General features: G+C 44.9%; 2 protein-coding genes across 2 annotated transcripts; both read left to right on the top strand.

The window, feature by feature from the left end:
- Positions 1-143: 143 nt before the first annotated feature.
- On the top strand, positions 144-10698 carry lrp13 (low-density lipoprotein receptor related-protein 13). Its single transcript, XM_062542839.1, has 22 exons — positions 144-261; positions 446-610; positions 773-985; positions 1291-1461; positions 1759-1971; positions 2869-3098; positions 3583-3712; positions 4597-4790; positions 4867-5053; positions 5157-5366; positions 5674-5857; positions 6326-6527; positions 6649-6813; positions 6956-7156; positions 7359-7652; positions 7858-8119; positions 8279-8398; positions 8916-9023; positions 9115-9351; positions 9932-10274; positions 10418-10526; positions 10619-10698. Exons 1-22 carry the CDS (start codon positions 207-209, stop codon positions 10640-10642), a joined length of 4017 nt encoding a protein of 1338 aa, XP_062398823.1. The 5' UTR covers positions 144-206; the 3' UTR covers positions 10643-10698.
- A 1051-nt stretch (positions 10699-11749) lies between these two features.
- Positions 11750-13102, top strand: LOC134089556 (protein TsetseEP-like). The gene is made up of 3 exons (XM_062544011.1): positions 11750-11863; positions 11997-12054; positions 12155-13102. The coding sequence occupies exons 2-3, from the start codon at positions 12001-12003 to the stop codon at positions 12974-12976; spliced, it is 876 nt and encodes a 291-aa protein (XP_062399995.1). The 5' UTR covers positions 11750-11863; positions 11997-12000; the 3' UTR covers positions 12977-13102.
- Positions 13103-15593: the final 2491 nt, after the last annotated feature.

Genomic DNA, 15593 nt, shown 5'->3' on the forward strand with positions numbered 1-15593 from the left:
TTTTTGGCAGTTTGTGTTATCTTTCTGTAAGTATTCTGAATGTCAGTTAGGCCTATCAAAAAAAGTCGGAATCCGCGTTCGGTAGGCCTATAAGATGGAAATGATATCATCCAACACATTTGGGAGAGATAATTGTTGCACCTGGGAGCCCTATAAAGTGCCAGGTGCAATAAACGAGTTGATTTTGTTTGGCTAGTCTTGTGGCCATGGGACTAACGTGGCTTCTTTTGGTAACATGTGGAATTTCAATTTTCTTGTCAGGTGAGCTCCTTAAGATGCTTACAAGAACATATGCCCTAGGTTTCAAAGTTTGAAATGTCTAATGGCATAGTGGCTGGATGCAGATAAAATTATTGGCTACATATATTCAGGGCCTTGAAGAAAGTACATTTCGAAGTCTTCAGTATGCATATAAAGTAATTATTGATTATTTTGATGTTTGCAGGTGAAAATGCAGTTTCTTCAGCCCAGGAAACTTTGAGATGCCGCTTTGGCCAATTTGCATGTAAGGATGGATCTGAATGTATTTCCTCCATGCATGTGTGTGATGGAGAATCAGACTGTAGAGACCGGTCTGATGAAGCTAGTTGTGCTGTGGAATGCACCTCAGGTAGCCCACATGTCATTTGGATGTCAATATTACACATACTGTGCCCTGAATGGTGTCTTGGTGTAATTTTACCAACATTGCATACTGTATACATATATGTACTATTCTGATACTTACTGGGGGGGGGTTCTTATCTGAGTTTGTTTTTTTATTTATTTGTAGCTGAATTTCAGTGTGCCCATGGCCAGAAGTGCATTGATAAGAGTCTGCTATGTGATGGAGTAGCCCAGTGCCAGGATCAGTCTGACGAGCGTGACTGCTCAAAGCCTGATGGCTGCGATCATCAGTGTGATGATAAAGCCCGTTGTCTGCCGGCATCTTTGGTTTGCGATGGAGAGAAGGATTGTGTGGATGGGACTGATGAGCTATCTTGTGGTAAGTTCAATGCCATGGGGGAAAGTGGAAGATACTGACAGTTTTAAAGAATAATCTATTGGCATATAGGATTAGGCTATGCAAGCGTTGTGTGTGTGAATGAAACGCATTGACACTTCAGTTGACATATTTGACCGGAAAGATTAACTTGATGATCTACTGCTTATGATTTTTAAGCATTGTATTTTAAGGACCTATAATATATAATATTGCATCAAGGGGATTTGCCTGACCTGCCTGTCCTAATTGGAGTTTGTGTGCATGTGTGTCCATGTTATGGAATGTTTTTGTTTGCTTGTTTCCAGTTGATGGTACAGAAGTGACTCCCACTCAGCTGGTGCCTCAGCGATGCCGCTTTGGTTTCTCTGCGTGTGCAGATGGCTCCGGTTGCATATCCTCCAGTTACCTGTGTGATGGGGAGCCGGACTGTAAAGATGGCTCTGACGAGAAGAACTGTGCCAGTGACTGCAGTGCAGGTGCGAGAGGGAGATGACCGGTGTGAATTGCTTGCTGTACTTCGCCCAATGTGGACATTTGAGTTTAATGTGTTCAATTTGTTATCTGCTAGCCTGGTTTTTATTTTGTTGAATCACTGGAGTAACTTGTGCAGAGTTACTGAGGGGTAACACCATTACATTCAAATATGTAATCAGAACCTTTTGATTCATATTTTGTGGTTGTAAAATGTAATTTGATTGTAGATTCAAATGAATTTTTAGAGTAAAACAAATCTAGCTGCACCGAATCATGGCTTTGTTTCACTTCTCCAATAGATCAGTTCCAGTGTGCCCATGGTAAAAAGTGCATTGACAAGAGCCAGTTGTGTGATGGGATAAGCCAATGCCAGGATCGGTCTGATGAGAGGGACTGCTTGAAGTCTGACGGCTGTGTTCATCAGTGTGACAACAAAACCCGCTGTCTGCCTGAAACGTTCTTGTGCGATGGAGAGAAGGACTGCCAGGATGGGACAGATGAGCTTCCCTGTGGTAAGCTCAGTTAACTCTTAAAAGTTTGGAATGAGTAAGTATATACTGGCAATGATGTGTGTGAACCTGCAGTGTGGTGGGGATTATGGACAAATGTTTTTAGAAGATTTTGTCTCTCCTGATACTGTGTTGAGTGATCATGGTAGCAACAACTCTACCTCAGCTTAAACCCTTTTTCTGTTTGTCAGAAAAGACACAACAACCCTATATTCACAGCCTTCTATAGTTGTTCTTGTGTCAGTTATTCTGGCTTATTTCTGCATTCTGTTAATAAATGCCATTGACTATTGATACAAAAGTTCTCTTTTCAAGAACCAGTCAACATTATGTTCAGTAGAAGTTGGCATTGTGAAATGCACAATGCAAGGAAGAGACTGTTTTCAGCAAACAAATCTAACAATCTAAATGTACAAGTAGTTATCATGGATCATGGCTAGATTAGTTTTAAAGTATGTCATTTTAAGTAATATTTGGGCCACAGGCAAAACCAGATTTTAAGATTGTAAATGTTCAAACTGGGCTCTGTAAAGCACCTTGAGACATGACTGCATGCAATAGATAGGGGGTGCTATGGTGCAATATTGTGGTGCAATACAGCACTCACACCATGCATGGGTCAGAGTGCCTATGTGCCAGGGTTCGAGTCCGACCTGTGGTCATTTCCCGATCCCACCCCATGTCTCTCCCATTTGCTTCCTGTCTCACGCTTCACTGTCTTATTTTTAGGGCTGTTTTTGCCATATACATATGTTTTTAAATAAAACGAATAAAAACACTAGATAAATAATATTAAAATCTGTGTTCTCCCATCTAGCCGAATTCCAGCATATTTCCAGCATGTTTTGAAAAGTTCTTCACGCTTGACCACTTCTGGGCACTATGGTTCTGTCCCCTCAGCTGCCAAGACCTGCAGCAGCTCTGAGTTCCGGTGCTCTAGTGGCCAGTGTGTGTCCTTGAGCGTCCGCTGCGACGGGCACCCCGACTGCAAGGACCGCTCCGACGAGAAAAGCTGTGCCCAGCCGGCGACCTGCCCCACAGACCTGCGCTGCCCCCACAGCCACGAGTGCCTGCTGGAGAACTGGCTGTGTGATGGCGAGACGGACTGCAAGGATGAGACTGATGAGAAGGTGACAAAGGGCCTCTCTCATTCGTCCTTTTAATATCTAGCCTCCCTTCCTTCCTTGGTCATGGTTCCCAACTGATCTAGATAAAGAATGATGGGGCGGCAACAATGGGAGAGTCTATCCAGTGTTTTTTATAGATCAGTGGGAACGAGCCAGAGGACCGAGCATCGAGGAGAGGGGTTGAGAAGGGGCCAAAGAGTGATTGTGTGATTTTGATAGATAGATACATACATACTTTATTGATCCCCCAAGGGGAAATTCAAGATTGCTTGCAAATGTGTTTAAATCACAACATGCAGCAGTAGCAGCGCTGCTTGTGGTCCTTTTTGCCCTCACCCCTGAGGGTATTGTAATCATCTGTGTCTGCACACTTAGAAGCATGGGTCTGCAGTCACCTGACCTGCCTGGTCTTGTTTCTAAAGGTGTTCCTTTTGATGGGTTGGGGAAGAATGGACTTTTATTATGCACTACTCACTTAATGTTTCAGAACTGTGAGAAGGGCCAGGTGACCTGTAAAGAGCTTCAGTGGTCCTGTGCCTCTGAGACCCAATGCATCCCAAGATCATGGAAGTGTGATGGGGTGAAGGACTGCACTGATGAAAGTGATGAATCGAGCTGTAAGTCTATTGCCCTTTGACATACAGATGATCTGTGAAGTCCAAGAAAAATGAAAAAGAAAATGATCAAAGATTTTAGATTAAAGGTGGTGTAGGAAATCTTTGGAGCATGCTCTCTGGAGCATTTTTTTTACATATGGCTTGAAATACTCTTCACACCCCCATTGCAACCAATTAATTAAAAGATTTGACACAAAAATTAAGTTTTAGTGGCCTCTAGAACGAACAATCCAGGAAAAACACTATCCAATCATACTGAATGGATTGTTAACGGTGATTGTATTCTGAAACATCTATCAAACTACAATCTGCTCCTCCCTCCCGCTCTTGAGCAAGCATAGACCTCTGAAGTTCGCCTACAAAAAGGATCCAAAGCTGCCATCTTTGCCCATATAAGGAGATCCGGGAGTTAATTGAAGCTAACTGCCTATGGCAAGTTGCATTGTAAGTTAGCTCTGGGGTAGCAAAGATCAAAGTGTGCCGTCTTCACCTACCGGAGATCACCGTATCCACTAGACGGCAGTGGACAAAACTGTGTAGCGAAAAACGTCTGCATTTCCAATGTCATCATCCCCGGGTGAGTTTAACAGGTGCGATAATTGAAAATCCCCATGTTATTTTCCCATAGAAAAAATCTCAAGATACCGGATCTCCTTATATTATTTGGGCAAAGATGGTAGCTTTTTTGTAGGCGAACTTCAGAGGTCTATTGCACGTTCCTGTACTCTGGAGGCGTGGCTTCGGGGGGATGTCTGAAGAAAGGGTTTGGGACTTTTGACCTGTGTATTTTCAAAATGCAGCTTTGCTGGAATCGTTTTCCAGGATCTCCTACCCTACCTTTAAAGCTAAAAATGTCGAGCATGAGCCCAGTTCCTTGTGTGCAGGTGATCGTGCCGTTTGCCCCTCGCATCAGTTCCAGTGCGAGAGCTCCGAGTGTGTCGACATCGCTCTGGTTTGTAACGGCACGCCCGACTGTAGGGATGGTTCCGATGAAGGCGGAGCCTGCATGAGTGACCAATGCCCTGCCGCTGACCAATCCCAGTGCGCTCATCTCTGTTACAAGACGCCACGTGGAACAGTGGGTATTTTTTGTGTTTGTTTGGTCAATGCCCTACTGTCACAATTTGGAGATCAACCTAGTGCACTTCTTGCAGAAATGTGGGTGCAGGGCTGGATTTAAGCTTCAAGAGGATGGGCAGAGATGTGTGGATGTGGACGAGTGTGGGGACAGTCGTCTTAACATCTGCAGTCACTCCTGTGAGAACACTGAGGGCTCCTTCATTTGCCACTGCAAGCAAGGCTATGTGCTTGAGCCTGATGGTCACAGCTGCAAGACTGAGGGTAGATCTAAGTTTATGTAAGGAAATTGCAAAATCTGCATGTCCAGAGCCATTCTTTTAATGTCTTATTTTTTTCTTGTCTTTATTTATTTTCTTGTGCACAGGACAGCCTTATTTGTTGGCGGCTGTGCAGTCCGAGTTGCTCTTCCTTGGTCTTCGAAGTACAAGCCTTGAAGTGCTGGTCACTGAGAAAAGGTCTATTTTGTCTGTGGACTATGACTGGCAAGAGCAGAGAGTGTTCTGGATCAGCGCCAATGCAGATTCCATAAAATGGTCTTCATTAGACCAGAGGAGCAAAGGAACGATCGTCAAAGGTTGGTGCTGTGAATAAATGGAAGTTGTATAACCTTGTTTATGTGCATGGCTGTGTATGACTCCTACAGTAATTTCCCACATAAAAGCCACATTGTGTATAAGCCGCAGGACAGTGTTTTATGCAAGTTAAAAGAAACAAAACCATATTAACACCATATTTAACTGGCCCCCTGTATTAACCTCATAGCTGAAGAAATTTAGCAAAATTGATGTATAAGCCGCGGCTAATAGTCAGGAAATCACGGTATTGATGCGTGTTGCTGTGGGTCATGGGTATGTAACAGACTGTGTTTTGTCTTTTGGTAGGCATCCGTGCAGATTGCATTGCAGTGGACTGGATGGGAAGAAACCTGTATTGGACTGATGGTTTTGGGAACCAAATTAATGCCATTGGACTAGACCAGTCACTTAAGAATGCCAATGACTATGTTGCGATTCTTAATGAAGACTTTGAACAGCCACACTCTCTGGCACTGCTACCAGAACAAGGGTGAGCATGTCTTCTTTTAATGGGGAACACTGTGGATTTGTTTGTTTTGCCAGTGAACACGCAACAGCGGAAGTTTTCTTCTGTGCATCTTTAAGCCTGCTTTATACTGCCTTTGACTAGATTTGGGAAAGATTCTTGAAAGATTGTAGTCTTTTGAGTAAAGCCTGAATGAGTGGCATTAGTTAAAAGACTACAATCTTTCAAGGATCTTTCCCAAATCTTATCAAAGTCTGTCAGAGTAAGGTAGGCTTTAGTTGTAGTATTTGCTATTGTGCCTGGATATAATATGCCATGGTTTGTCGTTACTTAACACTGTCAATTCACTCTTGTGCTTTAATACCATTGTCTTTATGTGGTCCATGCGTTGTCCTCAGTGCTACTACTAGTGACCAGAGAGAAAATGTTTCGCAAGTGTAAGCATACTATACCAGTTGTGCGTACTTCACCACATGTCTTTTACTGGATCAGGGTCATGTTCTGGTCCGAGATGGGTGGAGAAGCCAGGATTGAGCGTGCTGGAATGGACGGTTCTGACCGGAGGCTTCTGATTAAAGACGGCCTGAGGTGGCCAGTCGGTCTGGCTGTGGACTCGCTGGGGCAGAGAATCTACTGGACCGATGAGAAACTGAAGTGCATTGGTTCCACCACATTCGATGGAGGGGATGTTAAGGTGACATACAGTAGTAGTTTATTTTGCAGAAGAAGGGTTTTGGTTTTGAGGATCTTATAACACCTTGTACAATTACTTTTTTTTGTGCCCCCCCCCCCCCTTCTTTTAATATGAACACCAGCTCCTACAGTTGACGGAGATGCCCAGCCCATTTTCGGTATCTGTGATCAATGACATGATGATCTGGTCAGACACAGAAAGAGGGACCGTCCAGATGGCTCACAAGGTCACTGGAAAAGGACGTAAGGTGGTTCTTAAACGACCTGGTCAACCTTTGGGCTTGAAAGTAGGTAGTTTCATCAATGTGCTGGTTATCAATATGTAAAATGACTGCTGGTGTTATTGTGTGGAGAGTTATCAATGAATCTGATGTCAATTTGAAGCATTGAAGTTAAAAGGTTGGATACTAGAATCTACTTTCCCGGCAGGTTGTTCATTCTCTTCTACAAGCAAGAGTTGGCAATGTGTGTGAAAAGCACCAGTGTTCACACCTGTGTGTGGTGGCACCAGGTCCTAAAGCGGTCTGCAAGTGCCCATCCCATCTGCTTTTGGATGATGACCGATCAACTTGCCTTAAACCAAAGGACCCTTCATTTGTATATGTGCTGTCCACAACTGCCCTCACTCAGGTGATTATCACACAGTGGAAGCCATTTTGAAATAACAGAATGGAAATTATTCACAGCAGGCAAACCGTATGGTGGTAGTGAGTGAGCTGTGTAGGATCACTTTGAATTTCACATATATACATATCAGTTTAATTGAACATAAATAATGAATGTAAACGTCTGGTTTGTTTCATGTTTCTGCCTTTACATTCGGGACTTTCAGATGTACCTGCAGAACCGTAACCGGGCCAACAACCTGACTAGCTGGCCAGACCACAGCCTGCTGGCGCTCCCCAACATGAACGAGCCGACGACATTCGACTTCACGGTGAGGGACCTGACAGTCTACCTGGCCGACGCAGGCCGGACCTCGGTCGAGCTCTTCAAGGTGAAGGATTCAGCGCTCGTGTCCAGGGGCCAGCTGCTCCACCTCAGCAAGGAATACATCACGGCCCTGGCCGTGGACTGGGTCACCCGCAACTTGTACTGGAGCAGCACGAAGCAGCCACGTCTACAGGTTTCTTTTGGACCTTTTACTCGTACATTTAGTTTTATTGATTTGTTTTATTTTATAATCTAATTTGTCCTCCTTGCTTTTTAATTGCTACTTAAAGCAAGAAGGACTTGCTACTTTTTTCTCTTTTTTTTCTATCTAATGGTGTATTGCACATTGCCTTTTTGTATGAAATGCATTATATGGATAAACTTGCCTTGCCTTGCAGGTCACGTTGGCCCAGAGTGCACACACAGCTGTGCTGATCCATGAAGGCCTGTCCCAGGGCCTGGACGCCATTGCTTTGCACGTGCCCAGCGGACAACTCTGCTTTGTGAGCCTTGGGACCGGGGCGGGAGATCAACAGGTGTCCCAGGTGGAGTGCGCTTACATGGATGGAAGAAACCGGAAGCTGGTCAGGGAGACTTCCACCCAGCTGGGGTCGCTGACCCTGTCCGAGGATGGTAGCAAGGTGTACTGGGCAGACATAGGTGTGTTTAAAATGTTCACAAAATGTGTGTTCACACCATTCTGTTAGCATTTTCTCTTAATGTAATTTAGTTATTTAATAAACAATGATAATTGGACCTTTTGGGAGCAATGTGATTGCTCTCGCATATATTTTGATCACTGAAATGAGTCTTTTGTAGATGCTGGGATTATCGCGTCAATAGGCCTGGATGGATCGGGATACGAGGAGCTGAGGAGAAGCCCGGGCTTGAGGGCATTTGCCCTTCTAGATGGCGTGCAGCTCTGGGTGACTCAGAGTGGTAATGAGCAAACGCTTCTGTGAACTGTACAATGCGGTGTGCATGCTTCACCACAAGATGATGCTGTATTGACATTCAGCAGTAGTCCTGCTCAGCTTTCAAGTGCAGTCATGATTTAGTTTTGAGCTGTCCTACCTGAGGCCAAGGCATATGAGGTCAGGATAGTCAGGTAGGTGCGTGCGTGCGTGCGTGCGTGCGTGCGTGCGTGCGTGCGTGCGTGCGTGCGTGCGTGCGTGCGTGCGTGCGTGCGTGCGTGCGTGCGTGCGTGCGTGCGTGCGTCTGTCACCAGTGGTTGTAATGGGACCAGATGGAACCACAGCACAAAGCAAGTTTAAGCAGGGCAGACTTGGCAGACATTATTATTATTATTTTTTTTTTTTTTCATCAGTGTGGTCGTTTTTTTTTTTTTTTTTTTTTTTTTAATCCATTGGGCCCCTCCTTCGAATTTGTCATTTACATCCAGTTGATATGTTGGTTACACTTGAAGTAAGCCATGTTTCATATGTTATGTCTTCAGACACAACCAAGTTTTGGTACAGAGACGATGGTCAGAATGACAAGTTATGGTTTGAAGTCAGCACAGATGTCATCGGTTTGAAAGGCTACAGCAAAACCAGCCAGATGGGTACGTTGGCACATTCCTCAGCAGGACTCGCCAAATGGAAGTGTTATTCAATAAGTGTACATGGTTCTAGACATTTGTTTTAATCCTCTAGGAACCAACCAGTGCGCCAATGAGAACGGAGGCTGCGGGCACCTGTGTCTGCCCTTCCCTGGGGGTAGGACCTGCAGATGTGCCCATGACCACCTGCCATCTGGGGAGGACGGGAGCTGCACCCCTGACCTGCGATGCCCCGCCGGCAGCAAGTCGTGTTTGGACGGGCAGACGTGTGTCCCCCTTCACCAGTTCTGTGACGGCCATCCGCACTGTCCAGATCACTCCGATGAAAACTGTGAGTTCAGGGTCCCTTTTTTTTAAAATGATTTTCTTCTGTCTTTCTGAAGTTATTTAACTGTAACTTGTGGAAAAGTGATGACGAGAACTGTGCAATAGACCTCTGAAGTTTGCCTACAGAAAAAGCTACCATCTTTGCCCAAATAAGGAGATCCGCTATCTTGAGATTTTTTCCTATGGGAAAATATCATGGGGATTTTGAATGATTGCACCTGTTAAACTCTCACGGGGACAAAGAAATTGGAAATTCAGACGTTTTGTGCTGCAAAGTTTTGTCCTCTGCCTTCAAGTAGATACTGTGATCTTCGGTAGGTGAAGACGCCACACTTTGATCTTTGCTACCCCAGAGCTATCTTACAATGCAACTTCCCATAGGCAGTTGGCTTCAATTAACACTCGGAACTCATTATATGGGCAAAGATGGCAGCTTTGGATCCTATTTGTAGGCGAACTTCAGAGGTCTATGGTGATCACTGCAGTGAACAGCCGTCCAGCCATGATCAACCCCACTGGGTTGCCCTTGACTGGGTTTATACATTACAGAAGGCCTGATGGTCTGAAACCTCTGTCTGTTCTAGGTGCCCATAAGATGGTGAGAACCGGATCCAGTCTCCCTACAACCACATTATCTCCGGGGTCCATCTCCCAGGTTCCAGGCACCTCGGCAAAAGATGCCGCCGTGCAGAACCTGGAAACATTGCCGTGCGACGAGCAGCTCTGCAACAGCCGTGGCAACTGCGTGTCTCGGAACGGAGACATCTCGTGCGCCTGTTCTCTGGGCTACGGGGGAGACTTCTGCCAGGACCAGCTGTCGGGGCTCTGGAACCCCCTCACCTACGGCGCTGCAGCAGGGGGAGCCGGCCTCCTGGTCGTCATTGTGGTTGTCGCAGTGCTTAAGAGAAGGACTGCCTCCAATCAAAGGTAGAAATGCACTCCATTCCATCGTGTGTGTGTGTGTACACATATGTTAACTTGCATGTCCAAAGTATTATTTCTGTACATTTCTACATTAAGTCATATTCACTTTGGAACCTACACTGTTGAATCACTCTCCCTGCTACCAGAGTCAACAGAGCCAACACTGAACTAGGGGAGACCAGCATGGAGGTATTAGAGAAACCTGAGCCCCTACCCTCAGAGCCTCCCTCTGCTAAAGACCCGGGCCACCTGCAGGTATTGTGCCGTGTGCTGCTGGACAATGGTCATTTTGATTGGTCACTTCCAGATGTATTCATGGGGTTCTTTCTTCCTTTTTTCTCCTGTAGAATGTGGCGTCTTCAGTGGACTAGACCTGCTGCTGAATTTTATGTAACGTCTTTAATCAAATAAAGTGGGTTACAAGGCTGCCATCGGTCTGGTTATTTTTTTTCCTATCTTGTGCCTGAGGCAAACTGAAATTGTGTTGGGAGGGATTTTTGCCATGCGCAGCAACTTCAAGAGAAAGCTGCTTGTCTTGTGATTTGAAAATAAAAAGGTCCTTGTGGTATTGGCATGTTAAACCTGTGGGGTGGGGTGTAGTGTAGTGGGGGCAGGGGGGGGGGGGGGGGGGGAGTATGAATGTAGGGCTACAGTGAATGAAAATGTCTCAGGCAGTGAAATTCTATGGTGAAAATGATGGCCAAGTGAGTGTTCATGTGCACACTAATGAATGTGTATTTCTTTGAAGTGAAAGTATTGCATTTTTGGATATTGTGGCACGGTCTTGCCGCTTCACACTATTCAATAGAGCTTCTGATGGCTTCATGCCCCTCGGCCCCTTCTCAACCTCGATCCTCGGTCCTCCGGCTCGTTCCCAATGATCTATAAAGAACACAAGAATACTTTAACTTATTCTATTGTAAGTAATTTTGGATAAATGTAATATTGTGAATTATCTGTAATTCCCTATAGAGGTAAATAACCAAATAAGGATATTGGTAGGATAGTTACAAACATTTCTTTAGTTGCTCAATTATTTGAACACCCATGCCAGTAATTGAATTGTTTTGAACAATCATATATTCTTGCTCACCTTGGTGTTTGTTATTGTGCTTCTCGTGATTTTGCACAATCCAAATCAACCGCAAACCTGGAATGCTCGCTGATGTTTTGGCAAGTACGAACGATGACGTTCATAGATTTGGCAGGGGCTAATGTAAAGTTGTATGGCCACTATGGGATGAGTTCTATGAAAGTTTTCACTCCAGTTTGAAATGGGTACTCAGACCTTTTAATATGGTCAACACTGACTGAATTCAGTCATTTGTTATCTGTATGTGGTTAAAAACTCCAGCTGACCGAAGTGTCAGGAGCGGTCATATCCTCATGTGCAATGGCATGGGCTTGTACAGCCTTGCTGCAGTAGACATTGTGAAACAGCAGATCAATTAAAAACATTTTTTGTTGGTGTTGAGTAGAGAAGGTGCGGCTTAAAATCAGTATGTGGTATTGCTTTAAAGGCAGGAACGGAGCTGATGCCAGCACAAGAAGCACCCAAAACAGACAGCTAAAGAAGGCGATCTATTACCTAAGTAATATTCAATGATCTGTTTACAATTTTCTATTTTATTATTGTTATTGTTTGTTTTATTGCTATTGTTTGGTTGCAGCCTTGAAAGCTGATCGTTGTTTAAAGGCTCATTTTGTGGATTGCTTTTGGAATAGAGAGATGAAGACCTTCATTGTGTTGGTGTGGATGGTTCACGTCTGTTCTTGTATCTCAGTAAGTACATAAACCTCTCCGCTGCTTGTATTTTAAATGTTTTGGGGCTTGTTTCATGAGTCTCTGTATGACCTCCCTGTGTTTATTCTCCTCCCTGAAGATACAGAAGCTGAGAAAAGCTCGTCAACTGGGCTGGGGATGGACGTTGGGAGATGACTATGATTACTATCAACCCGTCATTAATCTAGATCCCCCTGGAAATGTTGCACCCGCTCTAAAACCTGCACCCAATCCTGCTCCCGTTCCAAAACCCGCTGCAAATCCTGCACCCCCTGCAAATCCTGCACCTGCACCCAATCCTGCACCCGTTCCAAAACCTGAACCCAATCCAGAACTTGCATCTAATCCTGCATCCGCTCCAAATCCTGCACCCGCTCCAAAACCTGAACCCAATCCAGAACTTGCATCTAATCCTGCATCCGCTCCAAATCCTGCACCCGTTGCAAGACCTGCTCCTGCACCTGTCCCAGATCCCCGACCCAGACCTGTCCCCCTCCCTGCAACCGCCCCACCACCCCTTTTCCTCTTCCCTAACGGGGATGGAGAGTCGGGTCAGGCTTTTCTCTTGCCTCCTAATGCTGGTCAGGGTGGTCAGAGTGTTTTCCTATTCCCCCCTGGTTTTCAGTCTTACTTCCCTGAAACAGACCAAGAACCGGCACCCGGGCCAGAGCCCGAGCCCAGACCGAGACCCGGGCCCGGGCCACAACCGAGTAGACCGCCCTCCATCAAGCCCGGCTCACAACCGAATCCTCCAGATGGGAATCGACCTCCTTTCATCATCTTCCCTGGCATTGTGTTTCCGGCTTTGGAAGATGGATCTGACATCGATATGGCCTCTTTTCTAAAACAGTTGTTTGGAAGCATCAGTGAGAACCCTGATCAGTTTGTCAGTTACATGAATGCACAAAACACCAAAGAATGACCAGTGCTTTGTTGCGTTGTGATCTGATGGCTTCATCTGCATTCCTGTTATATTCTGGTTCTTTAGAAAGTTTTGTATGGCCAGTTGCTTATTTGCAAATAAAAGTTGATTCTTTTTAATCAATAAAATGACTGTGATGAATGAATAACACCAGCTTTGTGGAATCCTTCCATGTAGATGGTGATGGTAATGACCGTTAAATCTGAACACACTCGACAAAACCAGAACAGACTTAAATTGATCAGTGTCCACACTCTAAACATCCATATTATCTCATATTCTAGCCAGCTAGGGAACAATTCAAATGTAAGTCCAGGGGCAAATACTGTTTTGTTTTTTTTTCTTCACAAATCGGTACCACCCAAGGTGGACAAATAGTTTTGGTATTTTTGCCTTCCTACATTTCTCTTGTAACCCTGCTTTAAAAAAAAATAAAAAAAACTCACTCCAATTAAAAGTTGAGGCCTGCTGAATAGGGTACAATTTTAGACATCTTACCATGAAACTTTCCAAGTGTATTGCTCACATTTAGACACAATACATTTTTTGTATTACAAGTGTTACAGTCTAAAATGTTATGTTTGAATATGCAAATGAAATGAGACACAAATCCGGTATGTCGATCTGTTTCAGCAAGTACAAACCATAAAGATGATAATAGTTTTGGCCTTGGCCAATTTTGTGAAGTTGTATGTGTGGTCTGGTATGTGATGAGGGATGCTGAGGTTTTTAGGCTCGATGGTGTTTTGAGCCCTCAACGTCGTCTTCTGGTCAGCGCTGCCACTGTTGACTTAAAGGCACTTAATCCTAACCCTAACCTTAACCCATGCCTAACCCTATCGCCTTCCAGGCAGCGCTGCCTTGAAGACAACGTTGGGGGCTCAAAACACCAAGAAACGGTTTTGAAGTTTCACTATGAAGTGGGTACTTGGATGCCTTATAACACTGATTTCAATCACTTGTCACCTGAATGTGGTTAAATCCTCCTGCTGACCTGAATGCTGGAGAATGTCCAATGCCTTCAAGTGCATGGGCTTGCACAGCCTTGTTGCAGCAGACATTGTGGAACATACGATTTTTTAATCAATTACACTGGTTTTGAATAGAGAAGGTGTGGCTTAAAATTGATGTGTTGCACAGCTTTAAAGGCACGATATTTGACCTGATACCAGCACAAGAAGCACAGAAAACACACAGCTTCATTTAGAGAAGGTGACCTACTATCTGAGTAATATTTTATGATCTGTTCTTTCTTTTTCTACTTATTATTGTTATTGTTTGTTGCTTTATTGCTATTGTTGTTTGGTAACCTTTTAAGCTGATAGCTGTTCAAAGGCTCATTTTGTGGATTGCTTTTGGAATAGAGAGATGAAGACCTTAATTGTGTTGGTGTGGATGGCTCACGTGTGTTCTTGTATCTCAGTGAGTACATAAACCTCTCCGCTACTTGTATTTGAAATGTTTTGGGGCTTGTTTGATGAGTCTCTGCATGACCTCCCTGTGTTTATGCTCCTCCCTGAAGATACAGAAGCTGAGAAAAGCTCGTCAATTGGGCTGGGGATGGACGTTGGGAGATGACTATGATTACTATCAACCTGTCATTAATCTAGATCCCCCTGGAAATGTTGCACCCGCTCCAAATCCTGCACCTGTTCCAAAACCTGCACCTGCTCCAAATCCTGCATGCGTTCCAAAACCTGCACCCATTCCAAAACCTGCTCCAAAACCTGATCCCGTTCTAAAACCTGCTCCAAATCCTGCACCCGCTCCATATCCTGCACCTGCACCCACTCCAAAACCTGAACCCACTCCAACACCTGATCCTGTCCAAAATCCTAATTACCTCAAATCTGCACTTCAAGTCCTAAACGTGCTCCTGTCCCTGTACCAGATTGCCTCAAACTAGGACACTTGAAGTCCTGCACCTGCTCCTTCACCTGTCCCAGATCCCCGACCCAGACCTGTCCCCCTCCCTGCAACCGCCCCACCACCCCTTTTCCTCTTCCCTAACGGGGATGGAGAGTCGGGTCAGGCTTTTCTCTTGCCTCCTAATGCTGGTCAGGGTGGTCAGAGTGTTTTCCTATTCCCCCCCTGGTTTTCAGTCTTACTTCCCTGAAACAGACCAAGAACCGGCACCGGGCCAGAGCCCGAGCCCAGACCGAGACCCGGGCCCGGGCCACAACCGAGTAGACCGCCCTCCATCAAGCCCGGCTCACAACCGAATCCTCCAGATGGGAATCGACCTCCTTTCATCATCTTCCCTGGCATTGTGTTTCCGGCTTTGGAAGATGGATCTGACATCGATATGGCCTCTTTTCTAAAACAGTTATTTGGAAGCATCAGTGAGAACCCTGATCAGTTTGTCAGTTACATGAATGCACGAAACACCAAAGAATGACCAGTGCTTTGTTGCGTTGTGATCTGATGGCTTCATCTGCATTCCTGTTATATTCTGGTTATTTAGAAAGTTTTGTATGGCCAGTTGCTTATTTGCAAATAAAAGTTGATTCTTTTTAATCAATAAAATGACTGTGATGAATGAATAACACCAGCTTTGTGGAATCCTTCCATGTAGATGGTGATGGTAATGACCGTTAAATCTGAACACACGCGACAA

This window comes from Sardina pilchardus, chromosome 8 (genome assembly GCF_963854185.1).
Source record: "Sardina pilchardus chromosome 8, fSarPil1.1, whole genome shotgun sequence".
NCBI lineage: Eukaryota > Metazoa > Chordata > Actinopteri > Clupeiformes > Clupeidae > Sardina > Sardina pilchardus.